The 14209-nt window shown below is 43.0% G+C and overlaps 1 protein-coding gene across 2 annotated transcripts in view; it reads left to right on the forward strand.

Moving 5' to 3' along the window:
* Nucleotides 1-408: 408 nt before the first annotated feature.
* Nucleotides 409-14209, forward strand: part of PIPOX (pipecolic acid and sarcosine oxidase) — a 200529-nt gene continuing 186728 nt past the window's right edge. The window contains exon 1 of one of the 2 annotated variants that reach the window (XM_063955909.1): nt 409-718. In XM_063955909.1, coding sequence (XP_063811979.1) covers nt 602-718 — 117 coding nt within the window. In that variant the 5' untranslated portion in view covers nt 409-601. The remainder of the gene's footprint in view (nt 719-14209) is intronic. The other variant, XM_063955908.1, reaches the window with a different exon arrangement.

Genomic DNA, 14209 nt, shown 5'->3' on the forward strand with positions numbered 1-14209 from the left:
TACAGGGGTTAAGGGGGCGTATATTATACTGATTAAAAAGGGAAGTAGCGCACCAACCATACTTTTTTCCAAACATATATGCACACTCATTTTAATACCTTTTACATTACATTGCACACAGAATACAGACCCTCCAACATGACCCGCCCCACTAGGTACAAAATGCTCTGTTTCTGGACTTCCCTCTTAATTTATGATTTCCATCACCTGTGTTGAACTAGTTAAATGATAAGAAAGCTGTTTCTTCACAGGTGATGGCAATAATAAATTAAGAGGGAAGTCCAGAAACAGAGCATTTTGTACCTAGTGGGGCGGGTCATGTTGGAGGCTATGAGAATATGATTATGAATCAATAGTGATAACTGCAGTAGAAATGCAGGAGGTGCAGCAGCAAAGTCTAAGCATTGAATGTACATTGCAGATTAACCATGCAGTCATCTGAAAAACAGCAACAAGCAATTCTGTGAACATGCCATATTTCACCACTGATTGATCATTGCTGCTTTAAGGAACATGCTGTGAGAGGCCCGTCCTATTGGAGAGAACATTCTGTGCAAAGGGGCCTCCTACTCCTCTACATGTGAAGAAGCTACTAGTAAACATGGCCGTTAGCAGCAGCACAGTGTTTGACTGCATTGTAATAGGTGCTGGAATCCAGGGCTCCTTCACTGCCTATCACCTAGCAAAAAACCAACAGAAGACCTTACTGCTGGAACAGGTACGTGGGGTAGAATGGTAGAATGAATAGTCTGCAGCCATTTCACACTACAGCACACTGTGTGCAGTGGCAATGTATCATACTGGGGGTGACTGATACAATATCAGTTTGTTGACACATATACAGTATTAAAAGATACAGTAAGTCGCATATTACTGAGATTGTAAGAGATCTTATAACTAAATTGACTTATTATAGGATAACAAGTAGAACCTGTGACCTTTTCTCAGTTCTTTCTGTGTTTACTCTGAATGTTGAACTTTGGAAGTTTGTTGCAATTCATCAGAAGGCGCATGATCTTCCCAACACATAAGAAAAAACACTGCATCGACAGCCTTTAGAAATACCCTAAATGATCATTAAGCTGTAGTGACTGGCTGCTATTATCTGTGTGTTAAACAGTTATAGTTACTCGTACTTTACATTAAGTATGTTATACAAAATGGTATCCGGTCTCTAGGTCGACCACACTTAAGTCGACATGCATTAGGTCGACCACTATTGGTCGACATGCATTAAGTCGACATTGTTTCTAGGTCAACGTGATTACTAGGTTGACATAACAAAAGGTCGACATGAGTTTTTCACAATTTTTTTCATTTTATTAACTTTTTCATACTTTACGATCCACGTTGGACTGCAATTGGTAATGGTAACCTGTGCCAAGCACAGCGAGGAACCTTGTCTGGAGCTCGCGAGCCATGCGAGGGGACACTGTGCACTGATTGGGGTTCCCGATCACTCTACAGAGAAAACAACACCATTTAAAAACAAAAAACAAAACTCATGTCGACCTTGTTCAGGTCAACCTAATGCTTGTGTCGACCTATTTCAGGTGTCGACTTAGTTACCGTCGACCAATAGTGATTGACCTAGACACTGTTGACCTAAGTGTGGTCGACCCTATGATCCACACCCATACAAAATTAAGGGGTAGATTCAATTAGGGGCTTACTGCGTAGCTAAAGCTGTGCCTGGAGCTATCCAATTAATGGCGGGTGCTGACGCATATACGGTAAGCCCCTGAATGTGCACTTGACGTGGAGCTGTGAGGAAAAAATCTGAGTTAAGTGCATCCTCTTGGGATTACTGCACAGGATAAAATTCATGTTAGCTGTGGGTTTACCGCAAGTGAAAATTGGCTTATAATTAAATAAAATATATACACACCAAAACAGCGCTAATTTAAAACATAAGTGTGCTTTTAATTTTTACACAAATAAAACATATTAAAAAACACATGAATGTGGCTAAATCCTAGAAACCGGTTATCCGTGCAAGGTATGACGTAATTAATACAATTAATATAATGCAATTCAGAACAATTAATATAATGCAATTCAGAACATAGAGATTATTAAATATAGTCCAGAGACTCATTCAAATTAATCCTTTGTATAAAAACTCAATCAGTATGACAGTCTCTTGCAGAGCACAGTGAATTAATCGTGAACCGTTCAATTGATAGCAGCAAGTGAGGCAGTGATTGGCAGTTCACACTGCAACATAGTAGGCGACTGTTCGTAGAAGAGATTTAGAGCAATATTGATAGATTTGACATATATCAATGTAATATCGACTGCCAGGCTTGTATAGAAAGTCAATTAGCCATGAATACAACCTGCTTCAAGGATCCAGAATTGATCCGTTATGGACCGATGGTTGGTGACTCCCGACTCCTGGTGCTTTTAATAGCCGTTTTTAGTGGGTCTTATCCGGAGTTCCAAACACCACGGGTCCAGGTCTAAGCAGGTGGAAAAAATTTTTTAGCACGGCCGGTACCGGACAGTTGGTGAGAGCTCCAGGCTTTAACCTAGAGCTTTAGCCATACAGTAAACACCACAGCTAATTGAATCTGTCCCTGTTACCCCTTTCACATTGCAAAAATAACCCGGTATCTTATGCCGGGGTCGACACGGGTCAGTGTGCGATGTGAAAGGGCCCTATGAGAATTCCCTGGTCGCCTGACCCGGTAATTCAACCCGGGTAATAAGAAGGGTTATTCCCGGGTTGAATACCAGGTCAGTGGCAGCGTAAATGGATTCCCGGGTCGATGCGACCCGAGACCAATTTACTACATAGGAAGAGGTGGCGCGGAGATGAGCTCATCTCCCAGCACCGCCTCTACCCCCGCTGCCAGCTCCACCCCCCACCACTATGGCAACCGACGGCATATTGCTGGGTCGAAAAGCCAGCGCAGAGGCTCCACTGCCAGATCCCACCCGGGAAGGACCAGTTTCAAATTCCCGGGTGGGATCCGGCATTGGAGATCTGAAAGGGGTAAAATTGGTGGTCTGTTGCTGTTATTGTTACTTTTTAAAATGTATTTATTGGACTCCACAAGTTTTTTTTTGGTTTTTTTTTAGCACTTTACAAGTGGATAAACTGACTATAATACCCCTTTCACATCTCCAATGCCGTATCCAACCCAAGAATTGGAAACAGGTTCTTCCCGGGTCGGATCCGGCATTGGAGCCTTAGCACTGGCTTCCCAACCTGGCAATATGCCGGGCCGGTTGCCATAGCAGCAGGGGGCAGAGCCGGTGCTGGGAGATGAGCTCATCTCCGTGCCGCCTCATCCTATGTAGTAAACGGGTTACCCGGGAACCTGTTTACGCTGCCACTGACCTGGTATTCAAACCGGGAATAACCCTTCTTGTTACCCGGGTTGAATTACCGGGTCAGGCGACCCGGGAATTCACCAAGGCCCCTTGCACAACGCACACTGACCCCTGTCAAAGTCGAAAAATATAGCGACCTATGATGCCTTGTACTAACCCCAATGCAGGTGCCCGCTGCTCGCGCACCGACTCCCCCGTGCGTACGCATCCCCTCAGGTTGCGTAGGGGACGCTCTGACGTCGCCTGCGCATGAAGATGGGTATTTACGGCGGTGTTTGTGTGCGACTAGCGAGCGACTCGATCGCTACATATTTAACCAATATAATGCATTTTATAGTTAATATTCCCCTTAAACAATGTCAGCAAGTATGGTAAGTTTAAAACCTCTTAGACAGAGAGATTCCTCTTTGCATGCTGGGAGGGCTCAGACAAAGGTTGGAGGGTAATGTTTGGTGTCCAGCTGTGGGGTATTGAAGGGGTGTTGTGCCTATGATAATTGGGAGGGACTCGCATAGTTCCTGCTCATGGTTATGCACAGAAGTAGAAAATAAGATTAATTGCATTCCGAATAAGTTACACATAAATGCAGGGTGAGTGAATGGAATTCAGTCACTTCTTTCCCACAGACTGAAAACAATAGCCTTATTTACACTAAGCTTTGAGATTCTATGAAGAGGGCTTACACCTTTGTTTATGAATAGGTCCAGGTTTCTCTCCAGATGAATGAGTGCTGAGGTGTCATTGTCTCAACCGAAGGAGGGTGACAGTGGGGTAAACAAAGCCCAGAGACAGAGTTTGTTTGGAAGATCCAAACAATAGCTTTCCTCAATATAATAAGACAAAGAGGAATTTAGAATACTAACTAGTCCTAGCCATCGCCCACTTCTTGAACTAACCAATGATCCCAGGTGCAGTACATGTCCCACCCCCTAACCAATGGAAAGAGGGCACACAGTATCTATTGTAGTATGTCTTGAGCTACTAAATAAATATAGTTTGCAATAGGCTTGGGGACACAAGACTCTACTCTCCACAAGGTTTTCATCACTGATTAACTGAGAGCTGGATTTCCAGATTGCGCCTGCGATTCATTCCCATGTGTGTAAGTTTCTCTCTGTGACCACCCTTATTCTCTGACTGTATTTTGCCACGTTCTCTCTTTTACTCTCTCTCATTGTATGTTATTGTTTGCGATTGTGCCGCTACTGTATATTTATGTGTAGTTATTCTGTTAGATATTGATGTTAGCCTGTAGTGTATAAGATGTTAACTGTATTTTCCCTTTTTGCATAACTAAATCTCGTTAGTAAAGGTTTTGGAGCCTTAGCAAGGTATTGTGTGTTTATTACATTGCTGAGGGTATTCGAAGCGTCTCAATCGCTCAAGCAGCTTTTATATTAACAAGGTTAAGAAGCGTTATATCATTACAGTATTTCAGTAGTAAGGTTTACAGTATAAGCTTAATCTTTCAGTGTGTTGTATACAAGGTTTACTGAGTGTCATCCCGTGAGCGTCTGCGCCGTTCGTGTTCCACACGTGGGCACGGCGTCCGCTACGCTAGTGGCGTAGCATTACGGTAGTCGGCCACCTATAGCGTGCTCGATACCAAGCGTAAGCCGTGAGCGAACGTGCCGCTCGTGTGTCTCGACCACGGCTAAGCGTCTGCTACGCTAAGTGCGTACCCTTACGGTACCCAGTACGCCAATTGCGTACTGAGTCTCTTACCCACATATAGTGAATGTTATAAGGTAAATAATCAGCCTTATCAATTGGCGGCTCGTCCGTCCTCCACATATCCGCTCTAGTGAACACAAGCAGACTTTATCTGTCAGCAAAGGGCGGGAAGGCGTATCCCTTTGTATCCGTGTTGTTGGTGAGGGATACGGTAGTGCTGACTAGATAAGCGTCTGCATCGCTACGCTGTAGGAGTGCTGGTGGAATCCGGAACCGGAAGGTAAGAACAGTACGCTATTGTCTTTTAAAACTGTTTTATTTCTGTTTGATACGCAACACACGCACACACCTGCATTTGTCATTTGTGTAATTTTCACATCTCGCATTCCTGTTTTGCCATTCATCATTGATAACGTGCTGAGAAAGATTTGTTGCTATTGGTAGTTAAAAGTAAAATTAATACGTAAGGGAGTAATTTGTAAAACACGCACACGGCTTGCCTAAGTTACAAGGAAGTTCTGTGTGGTGTTCAGTAAATGATTACAGTTAAAGATCATTTACATTGATATAAACGTGTTAGTTGTATTTTTGTGGACGTGTCTGGCCTGTGTACACGTGTCCCTAACAAAGGGCGGGACAAGCGTACGCGACGCAAGGGCTTACACACGTAGCGTATATTACGCAACGGAGCGTATGGGTACGCCCACATAATACAAATCACACGATAGTATTGTTTTAGTAGGCGATACGGAAGCAGCGCGATAATATCACAAATTGATTTCAGTTTCCAAAATTTAGTTTAAATACCTTACTTTACTGTAATGCCTCTGGGGAGAGCTATCAGATTACGGGAAATGATTATTTTTTTTCTGATCAGAAAACTATAGAATGATAGTGGGTTGAAAACGGTATGAGTGTATTGAACTCCTCTTGGTGAAGTCTTGGTGAAATCTTGGTGAAGTCTTGGTGAAATCTTGGTGAAGTAAATCTTGGTGAAGTCTTGGTGAATCACGGTCTAGGTGAATACGTGATGAGCACGGTCTAGGTGAAAACGTGCGTGCACGGTCTTGGTGAACAAGTGCGACGAAGTGTGATAAAGTTTTCGTGGTATTACGCTCCGGCTGTTTTGGAGCACAGTAGGGAGACTCCAATGATCCTACCATTTATAGGCAACAAGTGTCTATAAGTGGTACGATTGGACCGCACGGTTGTATGTGTGACCAATAACGCAGCTTGATATGAGGTCGTATATTTAAATTGCCCTCATGCGTGTTGTAGGGAGCACATGCAAGCGTGATTTGTGTAAAATATAAAGGTAAGGAATTTTCGCTGGTAGGGCCTGCAACGATTACATGGGTCTGCTAAAAGGGGCGGATTCGTTGTACTCGGAGCAGAAGAAACTGGTGGAAGAGCTTGAAAAAACTTCCACCGTAGACTTCTGTGTTTGGTGCATTTTAGGAAGTTTTTTTTGTGTTAAAAAGGTCCACAATGGAAGCCAAGTGCACAACACAGGGACATTTAGCAGTCAGGGTTCAGACTGAAGAGGCTTGCAGACCCCGAGGGTCTGCTCGGTTAGTAATGTGGGGGAAGTATGGTCCCCACACTGAGACCTTTTGTGATGAATGGACACGAATGACTGTGGGGGATAAAGCACCATTTCCTGGGATAGGTAGTTTTGACTCAGAGGTATTGCATAATTTAAGGCGAAGGATCTGTCTCATAAAATCCGGGAAGCAACGAATTAGACATTATGATTGTTTACAGATATGGCAACAGGAAGGTGAGATACAAAGGGAATTAGCTTACACAGCTGACTCTCACTCTGGTAAGAAAAATATGGCAACAAGAGAGAAGGTGGTTACAGAGAGTGGCACACTGGTGTATGATAAACATGCACTTAGCAACTGTATTATTGATGATAAGGATAAAAGTAACAAATGTAACAATGATAAAAGTAAAACTGTTAAATGTACAACTGTTAACTCATGCAAGTTGCACCCCATGTTAAACTTCCCTCAGGATTACCAGCAAGAAAGTGAGCCCAGCACGATGTCGGCACCTTTTCCAGCAGCCATCATACAAGACATCCAGGTGGACGTGACCAAATCGGTAAAGGCAGTAATCAAACCCTTTAACGGAGGGTCAGGTGAGGTCGTGTCCACAGGTACGTACGGTGTTATATATCACGCACAAACAAATGTATCTCATATTGTAGAACCAACACAAGATGATGTTATAATTGAATGGAACATCAAAAGACACCTGGAGTCACAGGGCAGTAAGCAAATGACAATCAGTAGACCAGCCCTGACAATGAAGCCACACCAGCTCTAGCCCCAAACCCCTGTGAGAAATTCAAATGTGATAGTTTGTTATCATTGTCACAAAGAGGGACATTTTGCAAGAGATTGTAGATCAAGAAATATACAAAAGTCTTATCAACCCCCTAGACAACGACATGACCATGATATCCAAAGAAACAGGGAAGCACAGGGAGGTAAGAAGCCTCAGATCCCTGTGGGTAAGTCAAAGGTGATAAGAGGTTATAATTGCCAGAAGGAAGGTCATTTTGCACGAAGTTGTAGGTTTAAAGATCCACAAAAGGTATATCAACCCCCTAGACAAGAACACGAGCAAAGTCATGATACACGAAATTGTAATCAGGGATCACATAAGAAGAATTTTGGGCCGCACCTGTAATATGCAGTCAGGAAAGTTGATCATTAGGCCTGGTAGTAAACCTGAGGTTACAGTTAATGTAATTGGGAGGTCATTCCTTGTAGACACAGGAACGGCCGGGTAAACGTTGTAATTTATTTGTAAATGTTTCTTTTTCCCCATCTCTGACGTTCATCGGCAGAACTCAAACATCACATAGCTACTTGGTCTTTGCAGAAGTCTACCTAACCCCAGTGTGACCTACCGACATCGGTGTGTCCTGGCCAGGCACAAAAGGGTGGAGTGTGGAAATACTGGTGGAGGAGACTGCGCAAAGATACCAATGGATGTGTTGGTGTGACAGCCTGATGGTGAACGGAAGATCTGACAATGTTTTTTTTTGTTTGTTGTTTTATGTAACACATATATGAATTGTTCTCTCTCTCGTTTGTTTTTTTTCTTCTCTCTCATGTTCTCATGCTTTACAGATGGTATGTCACACATCAGTTAGACAAGTGGTAATGCAAGATTTTTGCTCCTTACAGAAAGATCGCTGATTTGGAAGGAATATTGTATCACCGGAATGTTCGTTTGGAAGACTGAGAGACAGCACCTTTGAGATGACGACAGAGCAATAAGAACAACAAGACTAGAGGACAAAAGCATCGTAACATTTTTCTTTCCCCTCAAATTATTTTTTTGTACCCCCATTACAAATTTCTCTTTTCCTCCTGTAAGATGGACTTGCCCCAAGAGACTGTGACCCGGATTTTCCTGTTGACCATGATGTTGACCAGAGCAGTCTGTTTCGGTGAGAGTACCATGGAGGTCGAGAAAGGATCTGGAATGGGTTCTGATGATAGAGGCGTAGATTTCCAAGAACAACATAATCACCGAGTAAAGGCGAGTATCAGAAAACGATCTGGTAGCATTGACCATAGAAGGAATTGTGAAGGATTGTTAGCTGAAGAAAATTGCATCTGTAGGCATTGTGACAACATAGTTGAGGATGGGTGCATCAAGAAATGTCAGTCCAGTTTTAATATCAACATGGACCGGCATCCATTGGGTGACTATCACTCCTTAGTGGGTAAAGTGTTAAACCAGACAGACTGTTGGGTATGCTCTCAAGTACCTCAAGGTCATAGCAAATCAGGACTAGTACCATTCCCTTTAACTGTAGGAGAGGTACTTGAGTTAAGTGGTGGGAGGCCGGTGGATAAGAGGTTTAATATCTCTAGTCCTCCTAGTTTGAAGCTCCACCAATATCATGTGGATAGGTCCTTAGTATGCTTTAGCATTTCCAATCCCCGAAAGCCGGGAAATTGGGAAGTGTCATGGAGTAATGAAACCATGACCTTTTCACATAGAGCCGACAGAATGCCCATAGATTCAGAGCATATACGCCAGATAGCCAACAGTGGAAAATATTTCCGGTATAGGTACACTCTAGGAAGTAGGACCATGCGAGTTGGAGAAGTATCACCAGGATACTGTGCACATATCGTACAACCGGATACGTGTACTAGACAGATGGGAGAATTAGGGTTAGGAGATTTCACATGGAAAGTTTGTAACATGGTTATGTCATACTCGGTCCCATATGTTCTCCCCGATGATGCATATTTCATATGCGGGAGGAAGGCGTATAGGTTCCTCGTCCCAAACTCAGAGGGATTGTGTTATGTTGGGAAAGTACTGCCTGAAGTAATGATTGTATCCCATAACCAAATGAAAGATATTCACCGTGGTGCCCAAGCTCCTTATACTCACACTCATTACGAGCACGTCGTTAAAAGGCACCTGATAGAGAAGACAGAGCATCATGCCTCTGATCTGATCCATGAATCCACCGGGATTCAATTCCTACTCGCGTTAGATATCACTCGTACCGCCAGAGGAGTGATAAATTATAGATATATATCTGCGCTTGCAAATTTATTAGACAATATCACCGAAATGTATGACGACACGTTCAGGTATACTGGGAGAGAGTTACAAGCCTACAAAACAGAACTGGTTCAGCATAGGATGATTCTCAATTACCTCACAGCTGTGACAGGCGGGTATTGTGTTACCCTAGCAACTCAATATGGAATAAAGTGCTGCACGTACATTACAAACAGCACGGAGGACCCAGCCGAGGTCATAGACCAAAAGATGGATGACATTTTACAATTAAAGTGGGAGTTCCGAAGGAGACATAATCTCACTCTCGCTGCTGTGGGTAATGAGCTGACCGGTTGGGTGTCATGGTTGAACCCACGAAATTGGTTCTCTGGTTTAGGAGAATGGTCCCAAGGTATTATTATGGATGTAGGGAAATTTCTCTTGTGTATTCTGGGAGTCGTCATATTGGTTGGCCTGATATTTAGATGCGTTCGGATTTTAACGAAGTGTAAAGGTAATACCAGAGTGATGAGTCTGAGGAGCGAGGACACTGTAATAACAACAACTAATTTGATTTATGACCCAACGATAGAGACAATGTTGTGATGAAAATGTGATTCCACGGTCCGTTTCTTTCACCCGTTTCTCCTTTGTTTTCCTCCAAGGTACAAAGACATCCGCTTGGAAGAAGAATTTGACAACCTCTCTTATACAGACCATTGATGGACTATGCCACAGACCTCCAATATCCCTAGTGACTTTAAATTTTTACGAAAGCCCAAATACTTTAGAGACTGTAATTTTATGGACTGGAAAAGCTTTTGTCGCCATTCATAGCAAAAGCAGAGACATCAGACAACATGTACATCAAGACAAGACACCAGACAAGACCTCAATCGGCGAATGCATAATAAACTCACATAGTTTATGACTGCATTTATAACAATTGCTTCTTATCCTCATTTCTACAACCTTCAGGTAATGACACACATAGTCGACAGGGAATATAGACACATATATCAGCATTCACATGTTCCCCCCATTCATGTATCATCAACTAAATGTGCTCCCCCATTTGTTGCAACCAAAAGCCGAAAAGAGCTCGGTAAAGTTTGACAGCCCATCCACAGACCCTTGATACGGGATAAGAAGGATTCAAATGTATACTTCGCAATACCTCGAAGCTTGATTTAAAACACGTACGGCACGATGATACATGACACCTCAAACATGGATTCATACACACACGCTTCTACTATCTCACTAGGTCATACTTTTCCCACCTTCTCCTCTCCTCCCTCTACCCAATCATAAAAAGGTATTCCATGATAACATATATTTTTCTGTTTGAATTGTTTAGGAAGTGGCAGTTATTGATGACTGCCAAAGGGTCGACTGTCAAAGTCGAAAAATATAGCGACCTATGATGCCTTGTACTAACCCCAATGCACGTGCCCGCTGCTCGCGCACCGACTCCCCCGTGCGTACGCATCCCCTCAGGTTGCGTAGGGGATGCTCTGACGTCACCTGCGCATGGAGATGGGTATTTATGGCGGTATTTGTGTGCGACTAGCGAGCGACTCGATCGCTACATATTTAACCAATATAATGTGTTTTATAGTTAATATTCCCCTTAAACAATGTCAGCAAGTATGGTAAGTTTAAAACCTCTTAGACAGAGAGATTCCTCTTTGCATGCTGGGAGGGCTCAGACAAAGGTTGGAGGGTAATGTTTGGTGTCCAGCTGTGGGGTATTGAAGGGGTGTTGTGCCTATGATAATTGGGAGGGACTCGCATAGTTCCTGCTCATGGTTATGCACAGAAGTAGAAAATAAGATTAATTGCATTCCGAATAAATTACACATAAATGCAGGGTGGGTGAATGGAATTCAGTCACTTCTTTCCCACAGACTGAAAACAATAGCCTTATTTACACTAAGCTTTGAGATTCTATGAAGAGGGCTTACACCTTTGTTTATGAATAGGTCCAGGTTTCTCTCCAGATGAATGAGTGCTGAGGTGTCATTGTCTCAACCGAAGGAGGGTGACAGTGGGGTAAACAAAGCCCAGAGACAGAGTTTGTTTGGAAGATCCAAACAATAGCTTTCCTCAATATAATAAGACAAAGAGGAATTTAGAATACTAACTAGTCCTAGCCATCGCCCACTTCTTGAACTAACCAATGATCCCAGGTGCAGTACATGTCCCACCCCCTAACCAATGGAAAGAGGGCACACAGTATCTATTGTAGTATGTCTTGAGCTACTAAATAAATATAGTTTGCAATAGGCTTGGGGACACAAGACTCTACTCTCCACAAGGTTTTCATCACTGATTAACTGAGAGCTGGATTTCCAGATTGCGCCTGCGATTCATTCCCATGTGTGTAAGTTTTTCTCTGTGACCACACTTATTCTCTGACTGTATTTTGCCACGTTCTCTCTTTTACTCTCTCTCATTGTATGTTATTGTTTGCGATTGTGCCGCTATTGTATATTTATGTGTAGTTATTCTGTTAGATATTGATGTTAGCCTGTAGTGTATAAGATGTTAACTGTATTTTCCCTTTTTGCATAACTAAATCTCGTTAGTAAAGGTTTTGGAGCCTTGGCAAGGTATTGTGTGTTTATTACATTGCTGAGGGTATTCGGAGCGTCTCAATCGCTCAAGCAGCTTTTATATTAACAAGGTTAAGAAGCGTTATATCATTACAGTATTTCAGTAGTAAGGTTTACAGTATAAGCTTAATCTTTCAGTGTGTTGTATACAAGGTTTACTGAGTGTCATCCCGTGAGCGTCTGCGCCGCTCGTGTTCCACACGTGGGCACGGCGTCCGCTACGCTAGTGGCATAGCATTACGGTAGTCGGCCGCCTATAGCGTGCTCGATACCAAGCGTAAGCCGTGAGCGAACGTGCCGCTCGTGCGTCTCGACCACGGCTAAGCATCTGCTACGCTAAGTGCGTACCCTTACGGTACCCAGTACGCCAATTGCGTACTGAGTCTCTTACCCACATATAGTGAATGTTATAAGGTAAATAATCAGCTTTATCACCCCTGACGACCCGGCAATATGCTGTGTCGATACCGGGTTATTTTTGCAATGTGAAAGGGGTATAAAAACATATATGCAGACCAATATACATGGGGAATTCAATTGACAGTGGGAAATGTACAAAACCCTGCGGCACAGGTTTTTCCAGCAGCCATGGGGTTTTGCTATTCAATTAGAGGAGAGAAAATGAGACGCATAGAAATCACTGTGTCTTAGTTCTCGCACATTCAGAGCAAGTCTGATTTTTTCCTAAAATTATAAATTTTAGGAAAAATTACCCCGGTGGAAACCCCCCTGAGGACCAATTAAGCAATTGGAAGTTTCCAATTAGCATATTTAGTCAGTAATTACATTCTGGAGAAGTATCTTCTCCAGCATCAGGATCTGGACTCCTGGGCGGAAATTTACTAGAGGTAGACTTCAGTTGATTTGTCGGGGGAGGGGGGGGTTTAAGAAAAAAGACGCAATTTTGCAAACTGCAAATTTACTAAGGATTTATTGGCATGGAATTTGCATGTCAATTGCGACTTTGTAATCCAAATCACGGCAAATCAACATTAGCACAAACATCGTCAAAATAACACTGGTATCAAAGGAAACTGCATATTTATTTACTAAGAATCGTCTTTGCAAATGGACACGAATTCACAACAAAATTGCAACTCAATGCGCAAAATCAATGCACTATTTTTTTTTAACGTCTTGACATGTGAGAACCATTTTTTTCCCCTAATCCCATCCAAAGTCCAACCCAAATCGCACAAAGAAGGCACCTCAATGTACCACTTGCAAAAAGCAACATGTGAAAACCATTATGATTAAGACTTAACCATTCAGAATGCTAATAAAATCCCACCCACTTACCTGCAGCACTCACTTTCTGCTCTCAACCATGACAGAGGCAAGTTATGGAGTAGGTTGTATACAGGCAGTGATTTCATGTGGCCTGCACCAGCTGACTGAAAAGGTCCAGGAGCTAGAAAGGGGACAAAGGAACCAGCTGGTCGGAATGTATTTAGGGACATTGTTGCTTTACTGCGACTCGTGGTGCCTTCTGTGGCATTCTACTGTGAATTATAGCACATTCAAATGTGACTTGCGAAGCAACTTCCTATGCGAAAGCCACAAAATCGACACAAATCGCACATGCCACAATGCGACTAAATACATCATTGAAAAATAAAAACACAAGTGAAAATGCTTGTTAGTAAATGTGCGATTTTTGTTTCCGGTAATTAGGCGCGATTGAGTGATTTCAATCTCACAAAAAAATGATTTTTAGTAAATTTCCCTGAAGCAGTGGTGAGTATGTGAGCGAGTGCATGTATGTGACCCCCATCGGAGGCAACAGCTGGGAGAACTACATCTCCCAGCAGCCCTCTCCCCTACCAGCAACCCGTGAGCCTCCGCGCCTCCAAGTAGCCCCCTCCCCAGTGTAAAGATGGAGGGGAGACCATCAGGCAGGTAAATATAATTATTTATTAATTTTACTTGTGTCGCACGATTTCCAGAGTTGAAAATCCTGTGAGCGTTTATTTTTCAATTGGGTACCGCGGGTATCGGGAGCGTGCATAATTGCAGTAATCCAAAATTGG

The sequence above is a fragment of the Pseudophryne corroboree genome, chromosome 2, assembly GCF_028390025.1.
Source record: "Pseudophryne corroboree isolate aPseCor3 chromosome 2, aPseCor3.hap2, whole genome shotgun sequence".
NCBI classification, from domain to species: domain Eukaryota; kingdom Metazoa; phylum Chordata; class Amphibia; order Anura; family Myobatrachidae; genus Pseudophryne; species Pseudophryne corroboree.